We start from the raw sequence: 27,776 nt of genomic DNA on the forward strand, positions 1-27,776 counted from the left end.
CTTGCTCCCGCTGCGCCTCGCACTCCTTGTACCCCATCAGACGATGCTCGGTCAGCTGCCTGTCGGCCTGTTGGAGATGCTCGTCCAGCCGTTGCCGCCGCCGGGCCACTTCTTGCTGCCGGGCGAATTGTCGCCGCTAGGGCAATTGCTGCCGAGCCATCTCGCGTTCCTCGGCAGTCGGCTGATGGCGATGATGATGATGATGCTCCTCGGCCTGATGCTGCGCAGGCTGCTCCGTCGCGGGCTCTAGGAGACCCTGCGTCTGGTGCTGGTGCTGCTGGTTCTGTTGCTGCTGCTGCATCTGAGCCGTCTGCTCGCGAGCCTCAGCGCGGCGCTTGTTGCGATCCGCCCGCTTCTTGGCCTCCTCGGCCTTCCTCTCGTCCGCGGCCTGCTTCTCCTTGTTCTCAACTCGGGAGGCAATCTCCTTGACGAGGCGCGCCTTGACATTAGCCGGCACTTGATCCCACTCCTCGGTGCTTCCTCCCAGCGCAACCACCTTCATCCGGAACCAGAAGCACTCGGCCGACTTGGCATTGAGCAGCTCGCGCGTGTTCCAGAGCGACTCGAGGCGGGCCTGGCGCGACTTCTTGGCTGCTTGGTTGTTGCGCTGGCGGTCGACCAGCTGGTGACGTGCCGCAATCCGGTTGTTCTGGGCCTCCATGTCGCGACGCTCTTCAGCGGTGGCGTCCTCCGGGATCCGGACAAAGTCCTCGATGAAGGGCTTGGGTGGGAGATCCTCCACCTTGGACGGGGGCAGAATAGGAGGATGGCTCTTGTGGAAGTCAATCTCGATCCTGAGGGCTTCGTTGCGGCGAGACAGCTCGGCCGCGACGAGGCCAGCGGGAATCTCCAGGCGCAGGTCGCCGAGGGAGCAGCTGTCCGTGCGGAGGGCATGGCAAGAGGCCGATCGGCGTCTGTTCGCCTGAGCTCGGAAGGGCGAGGCCGTTGCCTGCAGTGCTGCCGTCTCTGCCACGCCCGGCACAAGTGCTTCGGTCATTTGATGATCTTGAGCTGGTGAGTTTTGTTAGCAAAATGGCACGCCGTGAGGGGACAAAGAATCTGGGAGCCAACACCCTAATGGTGCTAGAATAGTCATACCCATCTGGAAGGAAGACGAGAAGCCTTCGCCAACGTCATATCGATGAGTGGCGGCAAGAGAATTGTGAGTCTCCTGAACGAGAGCCGTAGCTCGGAGTCTCTTTGCCCGCACATCTCCGGTCGAACGCGGCGACAGCGGGAGCGAGCGTTTACCCAGAGGCATTTTGTTTCAAAGTTGCTTCTCGGTCTTGCTTTGATGTTATTGTTGTTGCGTATGGCGTGCGTGCTTGAGTGCCTTTTTGTTTGGAAACGGGATGCAAACAAGCAAGCTGGTGTCTCGAAAGTTTGCAAATACGTGCAGTGACAACAACAGCTTGAGGCGTAGGAGTGAACAATCCGAGGATTTGAAACTTGAAGTATCAGAAGGATAGTAAAGAGTCTTCCTAGAAGGCATCGTCAGTGAACCCATCCTGAACAGCGAGAGCATATATATCAGCAAAGATCACAGGAAGGCTCAAGACCTTTCAGAGGAATCGAAGTTGGAAATACGTAATCAGTAACGGCGACAGAAAGGCAAAGACAACAATGAAGTAATATATCGACGATCAAAGTCAATAGACGTCAGGAGAAGAAATAGAAAAAAACAAAAACAAAGGTCGTCAGTCCTGCTCGTGCTGCTGCTGTTCCTCGCGTCGTCCGTGTCCACCCTGCCAAAGGTGAAGAGAGGAAGCAAAAGCTCTATGAAAACCCTGTAAAACGAGCATGGTTCTTTTGAGGTGGTATCAAGAAGATCCCTTTTGGTCTTCTTCTACTTCAAAGCTTTGGCAGTTTGTAACGGAGTACGGGGGAAAAGTCTCAGATGCAGGCAGGGGATGATTCTTTTGATGGTGGTGGTGGTGAAGAGGTGAGTGTTGTGTTGCGTGCGGGTGAAGAGGAGAAGAAGAAGAAGAAGAAGAAGAAGGAAAACAAACGGCTTGGGGGGGGGGGAGGGAAAATAAAAACACAAGCGAGGGGTCTTTCTAGGTACTCCCGTAAGTGGGGGGGAAAGCAAAAGGTAAGGTAGAGTGAATTGAACCTCTTACTCACATTCACTTGACTTGCGCTTTCGGGGCGAGGCGGCCGAACCTCTTCTCCTGCTCGTCAGATTCTGTGATATTGGAGTGTTATTTTTCCTTACTATGCTTTGAATGAGTAGAACAAGTAGTCCAAAAAGCCTGCACGCATCATAGAATCGATAATTCCATCAAAAAAAGCCATATATCAACAATCTCACGAGTGCAAAACACAGCAACGAAACATCCTCCCATCTCCAAACCCTCCACCTCCCACGCGAGAACGCGCAAATCACAGATGCAGACCGTGAATCACTGCCAAACGCACAAACACAATTCCCATGGCCAAAGCATTTCAGACAATGAGAAGACAAAATCTCGCTCTGCTCTCTTTGGGGGCCACTCGTCACACTGGCTCTCGTACTTGTCGTTTCCCACCTTCGTTGCTCCGAGCATATAGTACCTTAGACATGATATTCTTGCCCCCATCATTGAATCATTCTGTGAATCAAGCCCTCTTCACTTTCAGCAAATTCTCTTTTTACCATCTCCTTCATTCTTGTCCTCGCTCTACCCATTACCGTGGTTATCTGATGGGTGACGACCCCCGAGCCTGCGCGCCTGAAGTGAGCAAACCAGCTGCCAAGGCAAGGTGACGAACAGCTGGCGAGCCACCGACACGCGTCACCCTCAATTTCTACAGCCATGCTCATCGTGCACTTGGAAGCTACCTTTGCAACAAGTCACTTTTGTTTCTCTTCATAAAAGTTTCATATTACCTAGGCATACAGCAATTTGACATCGTATCCTCAAAACCGAACATAGCCCAACCCATCATCGCGACAAAGAGATTCCCGCAGTCCCAACCAATATACAAAACATGTCGTCCGAGCCAGTGCCTGCCGTACACATAATCAAGGGGATATCTTTTTCGTCATAACCATAAAGTCGCTCATGATCCTACCAGCCTTGCCCGGCGCCTCAGCCCACCTAGACCATTCTTCAAGACATCCCAAAGTATTAAGATAGCCTCCAACACCGTGAACAAATCAAAACCAAAACACACCCTTGCCGACAAATGAAAAGGATATTCATATTTGCCACAATGTTGAAATATCGCAGCAGAGGCGGCCCCCTATGTTGGTCGCCTTCGTGTTGTGTAGTCCCCCAATCCAACGTCATACGATTGAGTGGCCTCCTTAGAGGGCCAGACCGGTTCCGTTACCAGTCCATCGGTATAGTGCAAGAAGCTCGCGTCGTCGCTGCTGCTGCTCAGCTAAATCTTCCGGCACACGGCCCCGAATCAGAGCCAGCGCGCTTCGCATAACCTTGCTAAAGTTGCGCTGATGTCCAAGTCAGTCTTTGATTCACAGCAAGATAGACGTTTGAACTGATAGGGCTTACCTGATACTCTGTGCTCAGCGTCACAACGCAAGCTTCGTGTGCCCTAACAATGGTCTCGCAAGCCTTGATGACGCTTGGAGACGCTTCGGCCTGCAGCTTGTCGGCGATGAGCAGGAGGAGGAAGGAACCCTGCAGGAGATAGACGCCGTAGAAGAATGGCATAAACTCCAGGCCAGGGTCAAACTCGAGAATCTGGCTAATAGCTTCGGCAGCCGATACCGCGTGGCTCGTCGCCGTCACGAATCCTTCCGACGAGATCCACAAGTCGTCGTCGTCTAGAAGGTTGATGGGATCCCACTTATCCGCAAGGAGGATGTGGAGGACATGCATCACATGGGTGCTGTAAGCCACCACGATGCTGGCCTGGATCTCGCTCTCCGTCATGCGGCTGGACGCGTTGGTCCGCACCGAGAGTGGAGATTGCATGTCTGTTACCGCTCCACTGTCGTGCATCTCATGCTGCTCCTTGTCCTTTGAGGACAATGGCAGATGCTTGGCCACGAACCTCTTGAGGCTCTCCTCATACATGTCCAGGTGTCGGGTGATTTCAGCAACCTGCTCGTCCCAATCCCGCGCGGAGCGGAATCCAACGCCGAACCGGGGGTGGCTTTTAGCATGGTGGACATCGACAATCTCGCCCAGGATTGTCATCAAGGACAAGAAGTAGCCAAAAATGCTACGACCGCGGCACTCGTAGTGTGCGCCGCGAGCCGCCCGGGGACTATCGCCAAACTCGTCCGTCATGGAGCTATCGATGTTGATGCTGGAGTTCCCTGCATCGTGGCTGCGAAATTTGCCTGCCTGCCACTTGATGTCGTCCATCGGGTGGTACAAGTCGCTGCACTCGCTGTCCAGAAGAAACAAGGGGCGGTTGTAGCAGAGCGCCAGGTGCCTGTCGACGATGTAAACGAGCCACCATGCTCGCCGTCGCTCTTCGCGCTCCTCTTCCGTCACGAAGCGAGTGTTGTTTCTGTTCAAGTCGTGCTCATCCACGTCTTCGCTAAGGCCCTCGCCGTCCTCCTGGTTGGCAGGTGGATTGCCAGGCGGCAGCTCACGGCCAAGCTTGAGCTCTCTGGCGAGAGACCATGCCGCACCCCACCACCGCAGGCTGGCGCCCTTGTACTCGCTGGCCGAGACGACCGTGGCGAGGTGCACATAGGTGATGACGTCGTCAAGGCTCCCTATGGCCCCAAAAGCACCCGTTTCGCCGGCCAGTGAATCCATGTTCAGCGAGCCCGGCATGGCCACCCCAAGAACTCCCAGGGCAGCAGCACCGACGACGGGGCTAGTCTTGGGAGACGGGCTGTTGGTGCCGGTGTGGATCAGGGGCTGAAGAAGCCCAACGGTCAGCTCGAGCAGCTTCTGGCAGACCTTGCTCCTCGCCGACGGCAGGCTCGTCAAGAAGGACGCTTCGCTAGTCTGTGCCGCCACCCACAGCATGCTCGCAAGCAGCGCGGGCTGGCACCTTCGTGGGTTCGTGGGGTGCAAGAAGGAGCGCTTCCGGAAGACGAAGCCCAGAACGTATGGGGACATTGGGTGCATCTGTGCTGATGAAGACGAGGAGAAGTACAGGTCAATCAGATCGCACGCCAAAGACACGGGGAGGATGTTTCCCAGGTGAGGCAGCAGAGGCTCAAGCACAGGATATCGCAAATCGCTTTGCTTGAAGATGGGCTGCGAGAGCTGAAGCTGGAACTGGTTCGAAGGCGAGGCCAGCGAGACTCCCCATGAGGGCGAGCTCCCATTTGCCAGCGGGTAATCATGGATGTGACCGGTGAGTCGAAAGTTACCGTCGCTGCTATACGTAGCCGGACTCGGGGCTTGCGCAGCATACGAGATACCGGAATACCCGGCCATGGTGGTCTGCGCGCCATACGACGGGGGCACCATCACATGGCCATTCATGCCGGGGCTCTCATAGCCGGGGTGGACTTCACCGTATGCGCCCAGGCCCATTGCTGATGACGCTTCCAGCTGAGTTCGGCCCAGGGCAGGATCAACTCCGACGTGGCCATGGTGATCTTCCAGGCCATCCATGCCGCCCATGGCAGCATGCTGGGAAAGGCCATTGTCGCTGAAGGAGCTGACAGAGCCCTCAATGTGGCCATGAGGCGGGTCGTGGGCAGGCTGGGCAAGCTCAGCGCTGCCACGCGAAGATTCGCTTTGCTGGCGTGAGAGTTTGCGATGTTGATCCTCTGGACCATCCTGGACCTGGCCGGAGTGTTGTGCTGCAGCCGCCGCGGCTTGCTGGGCAGCAATATCCTTGCGCGAAGCTTTGCCACGCTTCTTTCTCTCTCGGACATATTCGCATCCAAGGCCGAATTCTAAACAAGATCGATCAGTACATGTGCTTGAGCGCAGCATCACTGTGTAGAGGAAAAGGGACATACCTATACAATGGGCACATGGGTGTAAGCCATCGCACTTGGTACGAAGCTGGTTGCACTGGTCACAAGCGCGACTGATCCTCCGCCGAATGGGCCCAGCAGTACCCGTTGAATTCTTCCTGGCAGCAATAAGAGAGCCCTGGCGCTGCTTTGGCTGCACCGGACTGGCCCTTATCATGCGTGAACTCGAAAGCTCCGCATGCTGTGCGAGGTGCTGCATGGGATAGGGGTGGCTGTTGCCGAATGTGTTGACGTTGATCGAGTGGAGATGCGACTGTGAGCCATGGTAGTTCGGGTCAAATGACGCCGAGGAGATGTCGGGGTAGGCAGAATAGCGACGGAGAGGATTGGACAACATTGTGGCGCGCTGTGTGCGATGTGAAGCTGTTGAACGTATGGTTGACCAGTTGTTGCAAAAGGGGCGATCAGGCGGCGAGCGCTTGATCCGGCCGTTGAGTATAAGAGACGAACGTCTGAGCGGTATAGCAGACCGCCTTCGATAGCAAAACCGAGAAACTCAGAGCGACCTGATTCTTGTCGGTTGTATAAAAACCTGACTACTGCTGCTGTCGGTGCAAGCTTTGTGTTTTAGATGAAAGCTGTGTTGAGAGAAGGGGGGCTATAACCCTCACAGAGGAGCAAACCACAACAGTAAACTGTAAGGGCGCAGAAATCGCGCCAAGCTCTGAGCAGGAAAAAGGTTGAGGATAGGAGCTGCTTCTGCTGCAGACTACCTAGGTAGGTATCCAGTGGAGGAGAGACTGATTGACTGTTCGTTAAGTCGGCATCCTTCTAAGATGAACTGCTCGGCTGGAATCAAACCGTCGCCTCTTGACGAAGATGTGACTCGCCGGCGACAGCTCTCACGGGCTGGGGCCGAGGGTATAAAGAGGGGAAAAGAGAAAGCAGGCGAAACTCCCTATCGCGAGCGCGCCTTGACAAGCTACACGGCTGCCGGCCACGGCGACAAACCAGCAGACAATGACACAAACAGAGAGGATGCAGCAGAAGAGATGGCAGGTTGGGGCAGAGACTGGGGGTTGTTAGTTAAAAGACACGACCAGAGAGCTCCATCATGGAAGCAATATATGGGGACTCTCGCAATTTTTATTGCTGTTCGCTTCTCGCACCGCACCGAGGGCCTCCATCAGACAAGGCTTGCGAGGGCCCCGTAGGAGCACCTCACTAGGGTGGGCGAGCCAGACAGGGAAGCCGTCGATGGGTGTGGAGGCGGAGTTGATGGTGGCCAAGTGATGGTCATGGATGGATGGAGAACGGGATGGGGATGGAGCACCTTGTGGAGGTGGACTGGCGAGTGGAGATGCTGGGGTGCAGTGATGCGCTCACAATTGGTGCGTCTCGCTAGGGCCATTGCTCTTGTGTAGATGGCCAAAGGGAATTTCGGAGATACTCGTACTAGTAGCATCATGGCACTTGGTGCTTGCGAGCAGGTGTTTCCGTCTTGCGGTCCAGTTCGTGCTCCTCCTCCTCCTTCTCCTCCTACTCCTCCTTCTCCTCCTACTCCTCCTCCTCCTCATGGTTCCCCGGCTGCCACATCACGATCGAGAAAGGAGGGGGGGAGGCAAGTCGCAGAGGCGTGCCATCCCAACGTGGCCATGACGCCCATGAGAGTGGCAGCTGGGTCCCTTACCCCAGACAGGACGGAGAGGGAACGGACAAAAGAAGAACGGGAAGAAAAGGGGGCGAACCTGGCAGGCAGATAGACAGGGCGCGCTACCAGCCCGCACGCCATCATACATGTACAGTACATACATACATGCACAGGGACGAGTGCAGGCGGGTATGAAGCAACACCGGGACGAGAAACGGAGTGGTCCTCACGCAGCGTCCCTTGTCGGCGAATCGACATACCGTTTCAAAGTGATAGAGCCGCGTTCCTCCATCGTATCTTCCGATGCTCATCTCTCGGGCAACTTGCGGTGCCTGTCAGTTCCCTCAAGGTATTGCGTGCGGCAGCAGGTCGTCTGGCAACTCGACGCCACGCACATCGAACGGTTTATTGCCGTAGTAAGAACCGGCTCCAGCAGCGAGCCTTTATGCGGGGTCAGTCGTCGGCCATGTGCCTGTAGCTTGGACGTGAAGCTGGCGGTATTATTACTTCGTCCTTGGCCAAGGTACACGGTGCCTCGTAGTAGGACCTCGGCGGCATCCTGACGGTCATTCTGGCTTCTAGGCTGGCTCTCGTGCCAGACCACGGCGCCTCTCTGCGGGCAGTGGCTGCTGGTGCCGCCGTCAACCAACCGCGGCCTCGGACCTGAGCTCAGCAAGATGGGCAAGTCGGAGGCGTTTCCCAATGGGTCAAGCCACTCTAAGCGTTTGTGGAAAGGCGTACAGGGGGGCCATGCGATGAGATATGGGGTCGTCGAGTGGCGCCACGGTTTTGGGCTCTGCTGCCCCAACCAGACGAACGAAGAACTGGGCGTGCCGGGAAATGACAACCGGACAAGGGGAGGCCACAGAGGGAGTCGGCGCTCGGAAATGGTCTCCGTTGGGCTAAGCGAGGAAAATTTTTGGCATTCCCCTCATCTGACTGCATGTGGTTTGATTATCATAGGTACTTCGTACTGCGGCGACAATGGCGATCGAGACGAGACGAGCAAGAAGAGGAGAAGGATTGAACAAGAGCTGAGAAGACGCACTGCATCTGTGCGAGGCACGATAGACGAGGACCCCAGTTAGCTCAGAAGATGAGGAGACAACCGAGTCAGAGTCGCTGCAGCAGCTGAAGAAGCAAGGCGGAGAAGCACAAGATGGAAAAGCTGGAGGACGGTTAGGTAAGCACGGATACGAAGCAGGTCAGACTCAAGTCTGAGGTCTGTTGCGCGGAGAAGGAAGCCGCTTGCCGCCAGAGCAGGAACGCTCACGGGAGTAACCAAGCACCATGGGAGCAATGCACCTGCCTGTCGCCGTTGGGAGACGAGCACGGGCCAACCAGATCGCACGGCAGACAGCTCTGATCCCGTGTCAGAGGCATGTAATTGGACGGCCATTTAGCGTCAGGTCCACCGCCGCTTTCAGAGGATATCGAGAAAAAATCTCAATAGGAAATGGCAGCGGCTTGCACAGGTACCTAGACTACGTGCCTGCCGCTCTGCTCTGTTCCGCTGCTTTGGCAAGTACGAGTACGGGAGCAGGAAGCACAAGCAGAAAGCGGCAAGCAGCAAGCAGAGTGGAGGTTGGAAGGCGCCAAGAACTGCTGCTGGCTCGTGTCATCGCCCCACCTGCCCTTGTTCGGCACCGTTTCTTCATCGCTGCTGTTAGTCTGCGTCGGCGTGCACTTTTCTGTACCTTGGTAGGACTGGCGCCAGGGGGTCAAATGCTAGGGCAGCGGAGGATGGTGCAAGTACCCCGTGGTAGCATCGCCAGGATTATTTCCGGTGTTCGTGTCGATTTAGGTGTATTGGCGGATTGATGTTCTGTTTCTGTTTCTTCTTTCTCTTTAACAAGGTAGCATCAATCAATTTGTGGTGGCGCGCCAACTAGCAACCAGCCGCTCTTGGGGAGGCGAATCCTCAACACCCATTGGATGCTCAACCAGACCGTCTTGAGTCTTGTCTGATGGGCCACCGAGTTGCCAGAGAAAAGTGCCCGTAAACAGACATGAGGGTGGGAGTAACAACGAGAAAGGGACTAAGAAGCCGCTTCAGCGCTTCTATCGAGGTTGCCAAAGAATGCCATTGCCTGTACCGAACAAGTCACAAGACGGCTATGTGGTATACATGACGGATCGCAAATATACATGCATGAACAAAAGATCCCCGTCCCGTCCGCCGATCCCCACAACCTTGCTCTGTACAAGTTTGTTCCTGTGTTTCCCCGTCATGTCTCGACTTGTGCCGCCTTGGCTTCGTCTGCGTTGCCATGCGTCGTCCGATGAGCCGTCTCTGAGCGGAGCTTGATGCGGTCGCTACCGCCGGCCGCCGTTCTTTGGATCGTAGTAGACGGAGTCGGGGCAGCTGCTCTTGGCGCCATCAGGCTCCGCGGCGACAAATTGGCCGTCTTGCAGAGAGCCCTTGACGTTGAAGTGGTACCAGACTTCATTCAGGTTCTTGCCGTCGCATCCCAGAGTCACCTCGGCGCCGTGTTGCTGGGAGAGTGCTGACTGGATGTCGTCCAGGGCATAGGATTTGGAGCCGTCAGGGGTGATGCCAGCATCGGCCAGCCACTGGTAAGTAGGCAGCGTCTTGAACAAGGACACCGTCCTGGAGAAGAAATCCGCTGCCTCCTCTGTCGGTACATAGTCGTCGTAGCAGCCAGGATCCAGGGTCGAGATACATGTGCCATGCTTGCCCCATTCGTGCTCCCAGAAGCTCTCGTCATTGCCTTGATAGTCTTTCCAATAGGTCTGCATGTACTGGAGGGTGTCATCGGCACCCATGGCTGTCAGGATGTCGGTAATATTGGTGTATGCTCGGCTGGCATCGCACGTCTGGGGAAATGAACCATCGCAATTGTCCGGCCACAGCCCATGGATAGTCCAGGAGTCTAGTAATAGCACAACAAGCGTTAAGCATTCATCCCCACTTGCGAGGGCATATTGAGTTGCATCGCGCAAGGCGGCGAGAACTACTTACCGGAAGGGCCAGTGGAGGGGTCGGTATCCCAGAACTGCGTCTGAAGCAGCTGACCAGACGGAATAAAGCAGCAAGTGTCTTCAACGACGGTGGTGTTGTGGCATGAGAGTGGAGTGTTGCTGGGACAAGTCTTGGACGCTGCGGCAGCAACGGAAGCCAAAGCAGCCAAGACAGGAATGAAGTTGCAAAGATGCATTGTGACGGCTCTCTAGTTGAAGAAACGATGCCAGATTTTCCGCCCCGATGGGTTTTTTTCCGCCGCTTCCTCTCGCTTTCGGTTTCCTGAGCTTCTCTGTTTGATGAGCTGCTTGGGGAGCGGACTGTTTTCCGCTGCCAGCGTCCAGACACTGTTGGACACTCCTGTTTAATGTCAGAGAACAATAAAGGATCGGCAAGCAACAAGAGAAGCAAAGAAGGTACCTTGAAATTCCAGGAGCGCCGCTGAGGCTCCCATTGATCGGGGGCTTGTGACGAAAACGGTAGGTGAGATGGTTGTTGCCAATCATTGGCGGGTGATCGGGAGATCTACCGGGGTAGGCGCCGATTCACATGATAGAACATCATGAAGCGCTGGCGATTGGGCCATCTATTGACCAGAGAATGCGAGCAATTGGCGTCTTGGGGTCTCGGTGAAACCGACTCTGGCTGCGACACGCTACGTATTGGCTTGGTTCATGAATCAGTGAGCATAAACCTGTCGCCTAGCGGCCCGGAAGAAGCTCCCATTTCAGAAGGTTATTGGGCAACTCTAACAAGATCTGCGGATCGACAATGCTCCTCTCGACAAACGGTCGCCTGTTCTCCGAATAGCTGCCGGAGAGTCGGCGGCGGTGGTGCTTCATTCGCCGGTTGCGTCCTGAGACTTTTCATCGTGATGCAGCCAATGGCGGTGCATGATAGCAAAGGGGTTTCAGCTCTCTGGCTGCCCTAGACGCGCCGCATTCGCATTGGTAGATGTTGAAATTGACAGTGTTTGACGGAGAATATGGTGGGTTCGAGAGCTGAGGTGCCGTGACATCGCTTCATGTGGGCAAAGTGTCCTAAAGCAACCCATATTGAGTCGTCTGGTGGGCTGATGCCTCCTCAAACTGCGACAGACTCCGGTAGAAAGGCACACTTTGATCAGACTGTGATTGAGCCATCTAAGCTCTTTTGAGATGCGGAGAAGCAGGCATCGGAGAAAGAGGGATTCGAGTAGTTGACATTAAGGCGCTTCGTAGAGACACCTTGTCTTTCGTTATTCACTCGATTTAGTAGTACGCGAGGTGGGATATTAATCAGTAGGTAGTACCCTGTCTAGAACCCAGAAGGTAGAAGAGAAGCCTGAAGAGAGTTTTTCTCTACGAAGCAAAGAAATGGATGCCCAGTCAGCACGGCAATCACGTGTTGATGTCGCTATCCGGTACGTAGCTTCCATGGCATGAAATGCACATGCAAGCTTTGGGCAGGAAGCATCCTCTATCATCACTATCGTATCAGAGGCAAGTAAAAAATACGAAGCAGGTACCTACTACCTCTTCGTAGGAGGTAGGTCTAGTAGGTCGCATCATGTTGGAGCTTGTTGGAGCTTATTCGGCAGCGGGCATTTGTTGGGTTACATAAGCGCCCTGTTGGTTCACCTTATTTTCCGTCTGTCACTCGGCGAATCTCCTCAACCGTATTCCAGTCTCGATCCCTTCTCCAGATAACCTCCATCACCGTCAAAGCCGAAGGCCTCGTTAGCAATTAGCGCTGGCCGCACGGAGCTACAGCCAAAGCGGCAGAATGACCATCGACGCACGAGAGTAACGGCAACGAGACAAGCTCATGTCAAAACTCCGAGTGCTCTCTCTTTGGTGCTGGATGCTCCCCCTCATCAAGCTCAAGTCGGGGTTGGAGTACTGTATCACTATGTTGAGGTTGTTACACCATCAAGTCTCGGGACCTGATTGAGATGTGCCGCAGGCATCGAGCGGCATTACACTTGCTTGTCACGTCTGCGAGCGGGGAAAGAAGGTTAATACAGATGACATTACCGTTGCAGCGCCAAGTACCTACCCTGGTGGTAGCCGGGCACTTGGACACATAGAGCAGGTTCTGACGCATAAACCTATCTAGGGAACGCATGGCGTCGACTATACTTGAACATGTGAGTACCCCAGGAAGAGCCGGCAGAGCTTGGGATGGAGACGAACAGTACCTATCAGTATCAGTTTGCACTAACATTAGTGGCAGACTATTGGACTGCCAGATTCTTGCAGAAACTCGAACATGAGTCCAATATCTTGCCGCTCCATCTTGAAAAGATGAACTTTCAACAACACGAGCAAAGCCAAATTGAGTAGTATCATTGCCCCTGCGGCAGACATATAGTACTTGGCCGACAGTTGTATGACCGATTGATACTACTTTCGGGTAGCATGCCTCTCCATGATGACGGCCATCAAGCAGGTATGTACTTGGCAGCTCCCCGAGCTGTAGGTGTGATCAGTTCTGTGTTTTGGCCTGCGAATGCCGGTGACGGTGCCCGCTTCCCCACCACTGACACCTCGATACTATCAGGACGGGGAGTTAAGCGTGGTGGAGGGGTGAAGCACGCTTGGAGGCCATGTCAAGGCGGACTCCCATGGTAGGTGAAAGCCCGATGGGCGCACGAAGATATCACGAGTACTCACGCACTTGGTAGCCGCTGCACGGTGACACCCGGACTCGCGGTCAAACCAACACATACCCCATGGCAGCAAGGAGATGGGCAAAGGTCACTTCAGGGCCGGGGGGCCAGGGCATCAAGATGGTGTAGTCGACAATAACCCTGCTGCAAATAGCGCCGAAACGGGATGCTGAAGCCCCTGTTTTCAAGCTCGTTGGAGGCGTGCTGCATGTGGCCAGACGGTACTCGGGCCGAACCCCGGAGTTTTGCAGCCAGTGACGACGAGGGTCCGCAACCCACGCCGATGCTAAGCAAGCGGCCTGGGATTGCATTGATCCGCTGCCTAATGAATTGAGCCTGGAGGTGAAGCGGTTCGAGTCTATGCGTCTGCTGTGATGCTCGAGGCGATGCGACGATGCGGCAATGCTAAGAATGCTGCGATGCTACGGCCGAGGGGCCTTCACACTGCGCTCTGTCGAATCGCCAGGCCGTGATGCGACCCTGTCCCTCCTCCCAGCCTTGTCCGCGACCAGATCTGCCACAGCTGTCACCCCGGAGTATAGTCCATCTCCAGGTTTTCCCCAATTCCCCATTTCGCCGTTTCCCCGCCAAATGCTCAAAACCCGGTTCACGTCCTGTCCAAGACCACGACAGGCGGGCCATCGTCTGATATTTCTGGGAAATTGAACAAAGAGAGGCTTGGTGACGCGCGAATTAGAAACGCCGATGTGTGATTTTGATGGCCACGACATGTCATGGCAATTTGCCGCTTCAGCCCAAGTCAACAGACGAGCCGCTTTTCCCTTCTTCAACGCCACCGCGGGGGAGGAGCTTGGATCGACAAGTCCAGGATCCCGAGGGCCAAAGCTGGAGACGGGCATGGGCCGATCCTCGACGATGGAGCTCCAGCTCCACGCTCATGTATCGCTCCTATGGGGAGGAGAATCGGTCGACGGCGAAACAACTCGAGCTTCTCGTCGAGGCTCCTCTCTACGCCTCGTTCAGATGGTTCTAGACTCGGGCCCGGCATTGTCAAAAGGTTAAAACCAGAATCAGCCAAAAACTCCGATCACGAACCGAGGCGGCAGTTCTGGGTCTTGGCCAACAAAAGATGGGGAGATGGATACTATTAAACTTGTTACCCCGACGCTGGTACCCCGTAGAGCTCACGCACCTCCCACGAGAGTATCATTTCCAGAGCTGAGAAATTCTTGTTTCTACAAAGTACTTGGGAATCAGGCCATGCATACCGCGAGCTGAGAGCTATTGGCTCAGCTGCTTGATTGCAATCAAGGGTAAGTGACGTCTGAAGGGGGAAAAGGCCTCAAGTCAATCATCGCCCCATTCCTTCTGACTGCCAATGCGTGCTGGGTCTATCTGCATGGCAAGAAAAGACGGAATGAGAGGCAAGGACAAGAAACAAGAGACAAAACACACAAGAAAGAAGATCAGGAGGGTGCACGCTTGAATGATGGACGGTTTAACTGATCAACCTCGTTTCTTCACCAGTCATCCTTGGGTCTCTCATCGGCAGACGGAGAGAGTCCACGAAGCGCAGCGTGGACGTGGTGAAAGGGTACGGCAAAGAAGACGACGAAGCTGAAGCCGAAGCTGAAGTTGAACCTCTCCCTCCCCACCGTTCACTCCATCTTTTTCGCTCATACGGAATGCCTACACACACCTCAAGCACAGAGTACGGAGAATAGCAGCACCAGTACGTACAGGTGTCGTCGACGAGCACAATTGTTCAAGCACCACCTCTATCACTGGTTACTCCGGGGCAATGCAGCAAGGCCACCCATTTCCCCAGCCGTCAAACAAGATTTGCGGCTGGGGGTGTGTGCCATGATTTTCCCCTGCCCATGCCCAGGTCCATGTCGACGGCCCCTCTTGTCGCGAGGGAGCGTCCCCATAATCTCACCCGTTGACGAGTCTAATCCACGCCAATCTCTGCTGCAGCTCAACCCGTTGGGGCATCTTCTCTAGCCTGCGATTTGCTTCTTTTGTGCCTCTGGCTGCGGTGGAGAAGCATCGCCCGCGCTCGCCTGGCAAAGCGACTGCTTGCAGCAGCACGTTGAGGCCGGTATATGACATATGACATGCTACAAGGTATGTGATCATTCCCGCCCCGTCTCGCTGCTCCATACGACTCTCTATTCTGGCCTCAAGATGCACGCTAACCGCCGCGGCGCTCCGCTTCTCTCGCAAGGCATGGCGATACTAATACTAGTGGCTTTCTCTGCCTCGACGTCAGGCTTTGTTCTCCTGCTTGGGAGCTCTCGGCGGAATTGATGGCATTACTCTGCCCAATCTCCTGGAGTGTAAATGACCAGCAAGAACGGCCAACAACACTTGAGCACCAGTCGACGGCTTCAATGAATGGTCCTGACTTTGCTGCTGCGGTATGTCATCTCTCGAGCCTCCTAATTACGAACCCTTGACCCAGCCCAAGTTTCTCTCTTTCCTCTGCCGCCTTTAATAAAAATTGCGAGATTCCGATGCAACTTCGTACCAAATACGACGGGGACACTGCCGGGGAAATCCCCAACACCGCAACGATGACCATGCTCCTTCTGTCCGGACATGCCTCGCACCAGACTGAAGGGGGGGAAGCAGAAAATAGAGTAGAAGCGACCTACTGACACCAATTCTTCCTCCAGTGCCTAGCCAAAAGAGACCGAGAGGGAAGGGGAAATTCTGCCTCCTCACGTCCGCGCCCACCCCTGCTTGTTCACGTGTGTCGGTGGCTTTCGGCATGGCCCGCTCAGAGACGACTCTCTCCTCTTTTCGACTAGCAGTACGACCCCAATCGAGACCATTTCGGTCGTCTGGACCGATTACCTACAGCACGACAGAACAGAGAAGAAGAGGAGGAAGAAAAAAAAAAGGAATTGAAGGGGTTGAAGAAAGAGGGGAAGAGCGGGATGGGCGGGCAGGGGGGGAGGAGGATATTCGGGCAATTCGAGCTCGTTAGCAACGAAGTGCCATGTCTGGTGTCCGAGAGGGACTGGAGCCGGCCACTGGAGAGTGAGCCGCTTCAATCTCGATGAAGTGAGTCACTCTTTTTCCCTCCTTCTATTCTAACGTCTAGCGAGGGTTTCTTTGTGTGCACGCGGGACTTGGAGCTGGTCCCTCTTTCATATGACGTGACCAAGGAAACCAAGGTGAGACGACATGAGAGTGCTTTGAAAAGGTACGTAGGTGACTTGTCGTACCGTTCACGTGTTGTCCTTTGTAGATGCAGCTGTCAGAGAGGAGAACTGAAGCCCACGATCAGAGAGAACGTGCAATTGACCACTATCTCTTTCTTGTCCTTTTTTTCTTCTTCTTCCTTTTTCGCCCTTGATGCCCAGGCACCATTGTTTTATACGGAGTACCTAGTAATACTCCAGCGAACAGACCGCCTTATAATTCGTACGGACTTTCCAAGGTCCTGCTTCTGTCAACATTGGGTAATACGTTACATGGACAAGTAGACCAGCCAACAAATGCAATCAAGATGAGGTGACGTAGTCTTGATTGAGATGAGGAAAACTATGGCTTTAAGTTTGCATTGCGTCGGTTTGACGGTTTAATCATGACTGCCAAAGCGAAATTTCTGAGCACGTCAACCAGAGTGGGAAAATCCTACAGGGCAAGATAAAAAAGAACATCCATGCCCCCTCTCCACGAGATTATCCAACAAGTGTTCTCGCAATCCATATCCAGAGACCAACTCCAGCCCCGAATTCCCATGCATATGCGACGACTTTTTGACTACTCAGCGCGCAGTTTATCTGGTCCAAAATCTCTCATCTCTCTCCTTCTACTCCATCCCAGAAGGCATCCACGCATTGAGCGCCGTCAAAGATGCCGCAAGCGAATCAAACGAGCTCAAATCGCCATACTGCTCACCACCCCCGTCTGCGCTCCCATTGGCACCAAAAATGAAGATTGAGTTCGCCCCGAGGTCGGCCTGTTGGTGTTGCCGAACGTTATAGGGGCCAAAGCTCTGGTGCAGCCGCGCCGAGTCGCTGAGCAGCCATTCGCGGCTGTCCATGCCCAGGTTCTGGACCTGGCTCTGGTGATGGTTCTGGTTGGGATGTTGTTGGCGGAGGCCCATGTTTGGAGAAAGGTGACTTTGCGTTCCCGAAGATAGGCCCGAGGAGGGGGAGTTCATCGGGATGCTCATTTGCTGTGGCCATGGGCCGAGTATGCTCTGATAGTCCATCTGCGTGGGGTCCATGGCCATGCCTCGCTGGTCCGGATGGGGAATGCCGTTGCCAATGGACATTGGCGAGTCCATGGACAACCGTTCCTCTATCGACGTCTGTATTGTCGGTTGAGCCATCGGCTCGGAAGTCGGATGCCTCGCAAGGCCAAAATCGTGCCTTGCAGCTTGCGCCGCCCCTTCCTCCGATGTCCCTGGCGAGATGGGGGCCATGCTGCTCGATCCAGGAGAGGGCACTTCCGACGTGCTGTAGTACTCGAATCTCTCGTCTGTTCGTTTGAGTATAATCTCGGCGTCTTCTGGTAGTTCGCATTTCCATTTCCGAGCCAAAACACTAAGGATGCTCAGCGTCCGCCTGGCACAGAGCCAGTCTTCAGCAATCTCTTCCAGATTCTTGAGCCCATGGGTCAGGTCTCGCTTCGCCGACTTTTCTGGCAAGTTGAGCAGATGGATGGTGCACGCGCTGTGAATCATGTAGACTGCAATGTTGCAGATCTGGCGGAGATTCCAGGATTTCTTGTACAACCTCATCAGTTTTGATATGGCACCCGCGTTTGCAGTGCAGATCCGCCTTGGAGATATATGCGGGGGCAGTGGCGAGTTGGGTTGAACGTATTTCAGGAATGGCCTGAAGAGATGAATGTATTGGAGATGGTAGAATGTGCTACAGAAAAAGAAAAGAGTTAGTAATCTTTCAAGCCTTGCATGGTGGGTGCATGAGACTTGAACATGGCAAGCTTACAGCATCAGGATCACGTTCGGCAGCAAGCCGTCCTTTGGTTCAAACTCCATGGGCACATTCTTGCGCCATTTCTCAAGCCGTTGGTGTAACTCGCCGAGCCTCTTCAGCTCAAGAGCTCTGCTGCTGGCCCCCTTTATATGGCTGGGGTGGTAAAAGAAGACGAGTATATCACTGCTGATTTCGCACAGACTGGACAGGAGGAGAGCAACCGCCCGCGTCCTCGACGGCTGGGCAAGTGTCTCGTCGAAGCCCTTGTCGGTAAAGGGCGACCACAGCGCCGCGTCTTCGTCCGGGAACACGTCAATTTTGGACACGGTAAAGGAGTGTCTCGGGAGCTGGGGCAGGCGGCCCATGTAGTTGGACCAGGTCTTGTCGAACAGGAAGCAGCCCCAGAAGGTGATGCGCCGGGCGTCAATCTCCTCGTCCGTCATGTGCTCCCTGTCTAGGCCCTCGATCTCAAGGTTGAGCCCGATGTCGAGAGCCATGCGAAAGCTCATGCCGCTGTAGACCCAGCCTTTGGCCTCTCTTGCGCAACCGGCCTCTCTGACAGACATGAGTGCCAGAGCTTGCACGGTCACAAGCCGGGGCTTCTCGTATTCGTCATTCTCGACAATGAGCCGCTTGGCCTCGGCAAAGAAGTGATCCCCCTTTGTTCTGCTGTCGCCGGGGATGCCAAAGGCCCCGGGAATGTCGGTGAAGTGGCAGCCAAGCGCCAACATTGCGTTGACAAGCAGCGAAGAGCAGTACGTTGGGCCCGGCCGCAATCCCGCCCTGCCCCTCATGAAGTCACGCCAAAACAGCTTGCGTGAGAGCGTGGTAAAGTATGGATAGTGGTAGTTGAAGTACATGTTCATAAGGTGCATGATGAGGCGCGGGTCGGTGGTCACGCGGGTCCAGGACGTGACGGGGTTTCCGCACACGCCTGGCTCATAAGGCGACTCGTGGTCGACGGCATCGTGGTGCGGATCTCCCAGATAAATGAGGTGAGAGGTGCCGCCGATGAAGCGCACCGAGCCATTTTCGAGCCGCAGCTCTCCCATCTTGCGCGCAAACTCTTGTTCTCCTTGTACGGGCAACAAAGACAAGGGTTCCTCCTCCGGGGACTGGTTGATCTCCTCTTCCTTGGTTTCCGAGCCCATCCTCGAGAGCTCCTGGGCAACTGTGTCGAGGTTGTCGCATGTCCGGATCTTATAGACGACGTCGGGCACTTCTTCGTCGGTGGCATTCAAGATGGCCTCGACGATGATCTGCAGCGTCGAGCTCTGGGCCTTCATGCTGTCGACCTTTTCCCGGTAGACGCCTTTGCGGCGGTGGTCCGAGTTGGGGTTGTAGATGCACTCAGTGCCGTAGACGCTGGCACAGGCGGCGCAGCTGGGCATAGCGCCATCGCACTTGGACTTTCGTCGGCGGCAGGCAATGCAGGCCGTGCTGATGCATCTGCGCTTCTGGGTGGCCGGGTTGGCGCCTCGCCGAGACTTTTTCTTGGGTTGGGTGGCGGGCGTCGAGGCGTTGGACGACGAGGCAACAGTCAGATCGACGGCGGTGTCCATGGCGAGAAGCAGTAGAGGAAGAAGAGGCTGGTGGTACAGAGGCCGGAGATGCGTAGCGCAGCGAGAACCGCGGAGAAGCTGTAGGTGAGGCCGTGACTGGGAGTCGAAAGGAGGTCGTTGGTGAGCAGGAGAGAGCAATCGCCAGACCGAGCGCTAGCATCGAGGAGCGCCGGCACGCCGTGTCACCATCGACTCTGGGGTATTCGGGAGGCTGCAGGGATTCGAGATGAGACCGGCGAGGAGCTGAGACAGGGCGGGAATGAATGTCTTGGAGCAGACAGACGTCTTGCCTCCCTTGGGCTGTGGTTGCGGAGCTTTACTCCCGTTGTGCCTCTCGACTACTGGCGGATGATGCCGCGATGGCGAGCCTCTCGGCGGCGATGCGGTGGAAGTGCCGGCTAGCGATTGGTCATGTCACGCCCTGCAGCCGCACTATTGAGACAATCCAGCAGTCGGTTGGTTGGTCGCGACGGACCTAGAAGTCGGAGGCTGATCTTGTATGCAGGTAAGGTATGTGGTTGTTGAATGAGACGAGAATGCGGGGAGCGTATAGCTTTTACGCAGCTTGTCGAGAGACAGATGGAGGGCCGGGGAGCTGCAAGGCGTGCGCTGGCCGGTGGTAGTAGTAAGCGCTTTGAATGGCAGATGTCGCAATCAGGCTGATGTTGAGGGAGGAGATGAGGAGTCGAGGTAGCAGCTGAAGCGAGAGGCGAGAGTCTGGTGATGATGAGAGGGAGAAAGATGAGCAGCACCTCAAAGATACCTCTAACCTGGTGAGTAATACCAGGTAGAGCTGATATGGGAAGGGGAAGAAACGGGCAAGAAGCCGCAGATGCGCTTTCCGGGAATGCGTGGCCGACTGACGACATGCGCCTCTCAGCTCAGCAGCAGCAGCAGCAGCAGCAGATGAGAAACTCAGTCTCCTTCATACCTCATACTACTAGTACGAAATCCCAATTTGCTGCTTCCAGCTGCTCCAATGCCGGGTCTCGGTGGCCCAAAAATGCCCTGAAGCCTTACGCCTTGTGCCCGCCAAGTTTCAGCTCCTCAAGGGCAAATCCGGCGCCTGCGATTGGCCCTGATGGCTCTCTGGAGCCCGCGTCCCCATCTGATGCCGTGGGCCTCCTTGAAGCCGCTGAGGCTCGCCGAACCGGTCACTATTGCAGTTAGTCGTGGCGAGTGCCGCTAGGGCCGGAGTCGCGGGAGCTGGCACTCAATCCTAGTTGTTACTACTGTGGCGGGACGAGGTTGTAGCGAGGGGACGCTGTGTCTTGCTTGATTCAGCTGTGGACGGGAGAATGAATCACGACGATTCATGGAAAACCGGTTTCGGATAGGGAGCACATGTTGGGTATTGAGTGTCCAACTGAGACTCTGTTTGACAGCTATCTAGTATCACAGCTGTCACATACTCAAGCCTGTAGGGTTATGGACCGGTCACATAAGCAACATTCACAAAGAATGAGAAACTCGGAGCGGTAGTCGGGAGTGCTTAGCATCAGCAGGTCCCCTAATCCGTCGATTCTCCCGTAATACCCGTTCGAGAAAAAGTGGACAACATCACCGAAACTCGGGATTGGTCAGGAACGCTCGGGAGAAGACGAGAGGAATAAGCTGTGAAATGTGCCTCAGAGGCACGAGGACGAGGGATTATGAATGCGTCGCTCCGTTTCCCCGTATTTGGGATGCGGAGAAATTCCAGGATTGCTGTTAAAAAAGGTACCAAGTGCGTTGTACCATTGGGAAGGCAAGATGTCATTGTCCGTTCCGTTCCGTGTGAGACAACGAGACAAGGCGTAACCGATGCCATGCGATGCAGTGCGGAAACGAAGCGGAATTGTGTCACTTGGACGGACCTGTCATATTGATACCTAAGGTAACTCATATGTGATACTCTTCTCTCGACTTAGAGACTTGCTTTGTTGTTTACGTTGCATACTCATTGGCTTCAGAGAACCAGTTACATAAACAGGGGACTGTGACTCTTCGAGTCAAGGTTGGTCAACTCCGGCCTCAAGGCCTCAAATGGCTATTCGTTGCCAACTTCACACTAATGGACGCAGCGAAATACTACCTCAACAATGAACACGACCTTACGCGGAACAAGAAAAACCAGGAGTATAACAATATTGCAATCAAGCAATTAGATGACATTACGAATCACACCTTGGCTTATAACGAAGGTCGAGCACTATCATGGTATATTGCCCACTTGATCAAGACACTCCGCATTCCGCACTGACCGTCAAGAGCCAAGCAACTCTCCGTCCCTCCATTGCGAGACATTGCTGACTCTTGACCCCGAACAATGGATTGCAAGACATGGCCTACCAGTAACATGGGATTGATTTAGAATCGTACGATTCTTTGCTCATGTGTCTCAAGGAGGAGGAAGTACGCCGATGGTTGTCTCGGCCAACTACACTCGTGCAGCGCTGTGATATATGCGAGTTCTGAACGACTATTGCGGAGTAATTGCCCCCTGAACCCCGATAATGAGGGCGTATTAAGCAAGAGAGCAATTTCTTGAGCCTTTGACGCGCCATTCACTATTATACGAACAAGACAGAATCAACGGATTGCATGCAATATCATAGTTTCTTTGTATATACTATTACATAGTCGAGGCATGAGAAAACGTCCAACCCTGCCTCGACCTTTTATCATCATACATAGTCCACATAGACTGTCCTCTTTTTTCCCAACCCATTCGTGCCCTCCAACCTATGGACACCACTCTTGCGTCAGAGCTGTACAGTCATGATACACACCCAACTCTCTCCCCATGCCTTGTTTTCAACACACACTCAGCCTCGCTCAAGGTACCAGTTGTGGGTAAGTTGACTCGTCAAGTAGCTAAACGGCGTCGGCACCTCCGCCATGCCCTTTCGCGCAACCGGGTGTCGCAGGTAGACGGCGGCGCAAATGTTGGGGTTGACCTCGAGATACCGGGGGATAAAGGCAAACGCCGACATGTACGGCCGGGGCCTCCACGGGGTAGCGTACGGCTTCGAGTCGTCAATGGGGTTCTCCTCGTCGTAGCGGAGCATCTGCGCCAGCTTCCGCATCTCTTCCCGCGACAGCGAGGCGTCGCCCATTATCCGCTTGGCCTTGGTCTTCTGCTCCTCCGACAGGCCCTCGAGACCCTTTTCAATCTGTCGCTCTCTGTTGACTTCGGGCTGCTTGTGCTGTGCTTTGGTCTCCTCCTTGGCGGCGGCTTGCGCGCCCTCAGCCTCGGCCTCGGCTGCGGCTTCGGCCTGGTCGTGCTCCTGACTCTCCTTGAGATCGAGTTTCTCAAAGCTTTCCCGCAGCAGTTCGTGGCTCTTCATCTGCAGCTGCAGCTCATCAATCAGCTCCGCGGGATCCGCCTCGCTCTTCTCGGGGTGCGAGAGGAAGCGCTTGGCATCTGCTCGGAAGAGACGGAGCTGCTTCTTCTCCTTGGCAGTGAGGTCCTTGGGGTTGTTCTTCAGAAGCTTCTTGACGTCCTTCAGCAGGGCCTTGAGAGCCTTGTTCTTCAACTGCCACTCAGCCTCGGGAGTCAATGACGCGGCGGTTTCGCCCTCTGCAGCCTCAGCGTTGGCTTCGGGCTTGTCCCCCTCGGCCTCAGCCTCAGCAGCGCTCTCAGCGGGTTTCTCGGCGCTACTGGCCGCCTTCTTGATTGCGTTTTGGTATGCTTGCTCTGCCTTCTTCTGTCTGGCCTCGAGATTCTCACGGAGTCGCTGGTGTGCCTGTGCTGGTTTCTGCACACCCGTGCCGTACATGACCTTTTCAACGTCCACCTGGAACATGTCGCCAGGGTTCAATTGGTAAGAGGGATGAACCATCTGCGTAGACACATGTTAGTCCAACCACAGCCAAACAGATTGAGCATGAAGACTGCTGATGAAACAAAAACTATGACGCACCTTCTTTCCATTGACCGTGACGGCGCCGTGAATAACAAACTGACGCGCTTGCCGAACGCTGCTGGCAAACAGAGCCCGGAACACGGCGGTATCCAGCCTCCGCTCCAACGGCGCAAACGTCATCTGCATATAGGGCGTCATGTTGTTGAACTGATCCGACAGCAGCTTGTTGACGTCGCCAAAGACGGGCGTCCTCCGCCTTGAGCGCTCCTGGGTGCTGAGTCTGGGGACTTTGGAGAAGGATTCGGCCGAGACGGTCGACGTCGTCAGGCCGGAGCCACGGCCGGCGGCCTGCTCGGAGCCGTCATGCGCGGCCAGATACTCGGGCGGCATGTCCACGGCGGACAGCAGCCGGCGGGAGAAGAGGCGCACCCATTTCTTCTCGGGGATGTGCTCGCCGTGGTACGACCGGGTCTTGGCCTTGGCGGCCCATTTCTGCTGGAAGAAGGTGGGCGTGCCTCGGATCTGGGGCTCGCGGCCGGTCTGGCGGTACAGGTTATACAGGTTGTACTTGTTCCATGATTGTCGCAGTTTCTGTAGGCGGTTTCGAGGTCAGTAGGTGGGATCCTTCCTCCCCGCCATCACAACTGAGCTCAAGTCTTTGCGCTGCGCTTGGGCTTGTTGTCATTGGATGACAGCGATTTGTCAGAGTAGCGATAGACTCACAGGACGACTTAAACTGTAGAAACGGTACGGCTTTCTCATCTTGGCGAGCCGACCGGCGACAATTGCTGCTTGACGGGTTCACTGAAAGGCCGTTCTTTAGAGCTCAACATGTGGGTGACATTTTTTCTTGGTGGTGCCACGCAGCCGGGGTTTTGCCGCTCGGTGTGACGCTCCTCGTACCTTCCTCACCGACTTCACCGAAAGCGGGGCCACTCAACGCGTCTCAATAGAGAGAGAGAGTGGGCTGAGACGCGTCGAGAGATTTCTACTTGTGCTGCAGGCCAAATTGTTGATGCAAACTGTGTATATCGACGTCGGAATTGTTTTTCTTCTTTTTGCGCGATTTGAGCGTTTCCCTCTTTGAAGTCTCTGTCTTTGAGGGAATATTATCAAAATGCTGTCTGCATCCTCACCTATTGCCTACCCAAGCGATCCCCCTTCTCCTCCGCCAAAGCGCGCCAAACCGCACGATGTTCAATATCCCACACAGAAGCCTCGCATCCGTGGGCCGTTTGTCGACTCGGACTCCGAGTCAGATGTCGAGAATCATCCGAGGGGGAGATCAACGTCTCCCTCCAAGAGGCGAAGAATAGACGACAGACCCGTCCTTGCTGCTCGAGATGCGAACCAAGACAACAGTGACGGCACTCTCCCCGAGAGGAGCGCAGCTGTCGACCTCGACGAAACGCAGACGTCAACCACTGAGGGCACCCAGACAATCACACCAATTACTCCCCATTGGGGCAGACTCAACCCTCTACTGACCACGCCCATCTTCGGCAGCCGCTCAAAGACCACTTACAAGCTCAAGACATGCGGAGGCAAGGAAATTACCATCAAGCAGCGCCAGGAGACCGTTGCTCAGTCCTACGAGTCCATGGTGGCGGCGAGGTCAAAGACCAAGGAAGGGCGGGCAAAGCGAGACTACTATGGCGTCGACATCCACAACCTCATAAACGCAGCGACGAGCGAAATGGCTGCTGCAAACCGGCAGCCCCCATCATCCCCAGACACCAACCAAGCCGTTCGATCCATGGAGGCCACATCGATATCAGACAAGAAGCCCAAGAAGACTATGCTGTGGACCGAGAAATACCGTGCACGGAACTTTATGGACTTGTGCGGAGATGACGGCACAAACAGACTCGTGCTCCGCTGGCTGAAGAGGTGGGATCCGCTGGTGTTTCCAGGAACGGCCAAAGCAAAGCCCAAGGCGGCGAGGCGCAACGGCGCTCATCCCCAGCCGGAAGAAGAGAAGCCTCATCGCAAGATCCTGATGCTGACGGGGCCGCCTGGCCTGGGAAAGACGACGCTGGCTCACGTCTGCGCCAAACAGGCGGGCTACGAGGTGATTGAAGTCAACGCCAGCGACGACCGCAGCCGCGACGTTGTCAAGAACCGGATCCGCACCAGTCTCGGAACAGAAAGCGTCAAGAATGTGAGCAATCTGAAGGCGGCAAACGGGCCGCAGAAGGTTGCCAAGCCTGCCTGCGTGGTGGTGGACGAGGTCGACGGCGTGGTGACGGGCTCTGGAGCTTCGGGGGAGGGCGGCTTCATCAAGGCCCTGATTGACCTGGTGCTCATCGACCAAAAGAACTCTTCAGGGGTAGAAAAGTCGTATGATGGCATTAAGAAGAAGAAGGGAGACGACTTTCGCCTGATGCGGCCGTTGATTCTGATATGCAATGACGTCTACCATCCTTCGCTGAGGCCCCTGAGGCAGTCGAATCTGGCCGAGATCATCCACGTTGGTCGACCGACTCTGGACACTGTAGTTGGCCGATTGAAGACGGTGTTTGAAAAGGAGGGCATCCCTTGCGACAAGGACGCAGCACGCAAGCTGTGCGAGACGGCATGGGGCATGGCCAGCGGCATCGACGCCAAACGGGGACAGGAAAGCACCGTGCAGGGCGATCTCCGCGGCGTCATGGTGGTGGGCGAATGGGCGGCCTCCCGCTTCAGGGCTTCGGGTCGGAGCGACACGCAGCGTCTCACCAGAGAATGGATCGAGAAGAATATCCTGCAGGAGCTTGCCAGCGGCGCGGCGGGCGCTCGGGGACTCGGACGAGGCAGCGTCAAGGACATCATCTCCCGGCTATTCCAAGAGGGAGGCGGCTTCCCCAAGCAAGCGCTCAACCTCTCCCGGTCCAAGACGCATCACGAGCAGCCCAAGACGGAGCTGGGCTTTGGCGAGCACCAGAAGAAGTACGCCATGGAGTGTCTCCGGCAGATGGTGGACGCCAGCGGCGAAATCAGTCACATTGTGACGGAGATTTTCGCAGAGTACCCGAACCGCGAGTTCAACGACGACTCGTACCTGTCGAAGCCGAACCAGGCGTACGACTGGCTGTACTTTCACGACGCCTGCCAGTCGCGGCTGTACGCGAGCCAGGAATGGGAGCTCGCGCCGTATCTCTCGCAGCCCGTGCTCGCCTGCCACCACCTGTTTGCCTCGCCCATCAGACACTTTGCCGGCGGCATGTCGTCAGCGAACAACCAGCAGCGTCCCGGCCTCGCGGGCGAGGAAGAGGCCGCCGGCCCTACGATTCCCTTTTCCGGCCCGCGCGCCGACTTCCAGGCCTACGAAGCCGAGAAGCAGACCCGCGCGCAGCTGCAGACGCTGCAGGGCCAGCTGAGCCCGACGATGATGCGGCTGTTCCGCAGCGCAGAGGACGTGTCCACCGAGTTCCTGCCGTATCTCGCGCGCATGCTGTCGCCGGACGTGAAGCCCGTTGTCGTGGGTGGAAGCCAGGGGACGACGGCGAGCGTGCGCAAGGAGAGCGAGCGGCGAATGGTCAAGAGGGCGTCGGAGGTGCTCGCCGAGGTGGGCATCACGCTGCAGAAGGGCAAGATTGAGAGCGATGTGCTGTCTAGTCGCGGGCCGCAGTTTGTCTACCGCATGGAGCCGTAAGTTTGAAACCCCCCAATTTTGTCTCTCTCTCGCCGTAACAAAGTATGAGAGTTTATCATGGATTGAAAGGGAAAGCTAACGCCGTGGGGATAGAGACATTGATTCCCTGGCCACGTACGAGACAGCGTCTTCCATTCTCACGTCCCAGCCACCAGCCCGCTACGCGATCCGCCAGGTCCTCGACCAGGAACTCCGCCGCACGCTGGCCCTCCGCGAGACAAACGCCCGTCAGGCGCGGTTCCAAGCCGGTCGCTCCCTGGGCGAAGGCGAGCAAGCGCAGCAACCCCTATCTTCACTGGGCCAGAAGAAGAAGAAGAAGGATGACGACAGCAGCAGCATGGCCGTTGTAGAGGACGGCTTGGTGGTGAAGAAGGACTTTTTCGGGAGAATCATTGAGGCGCAGCCGCTGGCGGACGTCAAGGGGGGACTGATGGAGAAGAAGGCGGCGGCTGGACAGGAGAAAGTGTGGGTTACGTTTCATGAAGGGTTGAATAATGCCGTGAGGAAGCCGATGACGCTGCGGGAGTTTCTGAGTGGTCTCTGAGGATACCTACCTACCTACCTTAAGCCAAGGAAGAGCTGTTGCTTGAGAGAGCCATTGTATCATAGATGGAATGGAAAAGGGTTTGGATGCAATGAGATGATGCTTGTGTTTATGCAAATATATATAATTGCTCGTTTATATAT

The 27,776-nt window shown here is 55.4% G+C and overlaps 6 protein-coding genes across 6 annotated transcripts; 1 reads left to right on the top strand and 5 right to left on the bottom strand.

Moving 5' to 3' along the window:
- Positions 1-136: 136 nt before the first annotated feature.
- On the bottom strand, positions 137-1,261 carry TRIREDRAFT_108096 (uncharacterized protein; the record flags this gene model as incomplete). Its single annotated transcript, XM_006966029.1, has 2 exons — positions 137-1,011; positions 1,099-1,261. The coding sequence occupies 2 exons, from the start codon at positions 1,259-1,261 to the stop codon at positions 137-139; spliced, it is 1,038 nt and encodes a 345-aa protein (XP_006966091.1).
- Positions 1,262-3,289: 2,028 nt separating this feature from the next.
- xyr1 (xylanase regulator 1) lies at positions 3,290-6,239 on the bottom strand (the record flags this gene model as incomplete). Its single annotated transcript, XM_006966030.1, has 4 exons — positions 3,290-3,433; positions 3,495-5,156; positions 5,217-5,818; positions 5,885-6,239. 4 exons carry the CDS (start codon positions 6,237-6,239, stop codon positions 3,290-3,292), a joined length of 2,763 nt encoding a protein of 920 aa, XP_006966092.1.
- Positions 6,240-9,809: 3,570 nt separating this feature from the next.
- On the bottom strand, positions 9,810-10,672 carry TRIREDRAFT_4213 (uncharacterized protein; the record flags this gene model as incomplete). The annotated part of the gene is made up of 2 exons (XM_006965839.1): positions 9,810-10,387; positions 10,477-10,672. 2 exons carry the CDS (start codon positions 10,670-10,672, stop codon positions 9,810-9,812), a joined length of 774 nt encoding a protein of 257 aa, XP_006965901.1.
- A 6,868-nt stretch (positions 10,673-17,540) lies between these two features.
- TRIREDRAFT_62787 (uncharacterized protein) lies at positions 17,541-19,607 on the bottom strand (the record flags this gene model as incomplete). The annotated part of the gene is made up of 2 exons (XM_006966031.1): positions 17,541-17,943; positions 18,058-19,607. Coding segments are annotated over 2 exons (1,953 nt in total), but the record flags the coding sequence as incomplete, so codon positions are not given.
- Positions 19,608-22,231: 2,624 nt separating this feature from the next.
- On the bottom strand, positions 22,232-24,246 carry TRIREDRAFT_122210 (uncharacterized protein). The gene is made up of 3 exons (XM_006966032.1): positions 24,179-24,246; positions 23,513-24,046; positions 22,232-23,431 (listed from the first exon to the last, which is right to left on the bottom strand). The coding sequence occupies exons 1-3, from the start codon at positions 24,215-24,217 to the stop codon at positions 22,415-22,417; spliced, it is 1,590 nt and encodes a 529-aa protein (XP_006966094.1). The 5' UTR covers positions 24,218-24,246; the 3' UTR covers positions 22,232-22,414.
- A 374-nt stretch (positions 24,247-24,620) lies between these two features.
- TRIREDRAFT_35556 (uncharacterized protein) lies at positions 24,621-27,633 on the top strand (the record flags this gene model as incomplete). The annotated part of the gene is made up of 3 exons (XM_006965878.2): positions 24,621-24,745; positions 24,842-27,085; positions 27,183-27,633. Coding segments are annotated over 3 exons (2,820 nt in total), but the record flags the coding sequence as incomplete, so codon positions are not given.
- Positions 27,634-27,776: the final 143 nt, after the last annotated feature.

This window comes from Trichoderma reesei, assembly GCF_000167675.1.
Source record: "Trichoderma reesei QM6a unplaced genomic scaffold TRIREscaffold_11, whole genome shotgun sequence".
In the NCBI taxonomy this organism is placed as follows: domain Eukaryota; kingdom Fungi; phylum Ascomycota; class Sordariomycetes; order Hypocreales; family Hypocreaceae; genus Trichoderma; species Trichoderma reesei.

Excerpts from the sequence above, each read along its gene's own strand:
- TRIREDRAFT_122210 (XM_006966032.1), bottom strand. The coding sequence starts at position 24,217 with ATGAGAAAGCCGTACCGTTTCTACAGTTTAAGTCGTCCT. Across the intron at positions 24,047-24,178 it reads TCTACAGTTTAAGTCGTCCT|AAACTGCGACAATCATGGAA; the intron begins GTGAGTCTATCG and ends AACCGCCTACAG. Across the intron at positions 23,432-23,512 it reads TCACGGTCAATGGAAAGAAG|ATGGTTCATCCCTCTTACCA; the intron begins GTGCGTCATAGT and ends GTGTCTACGCAG.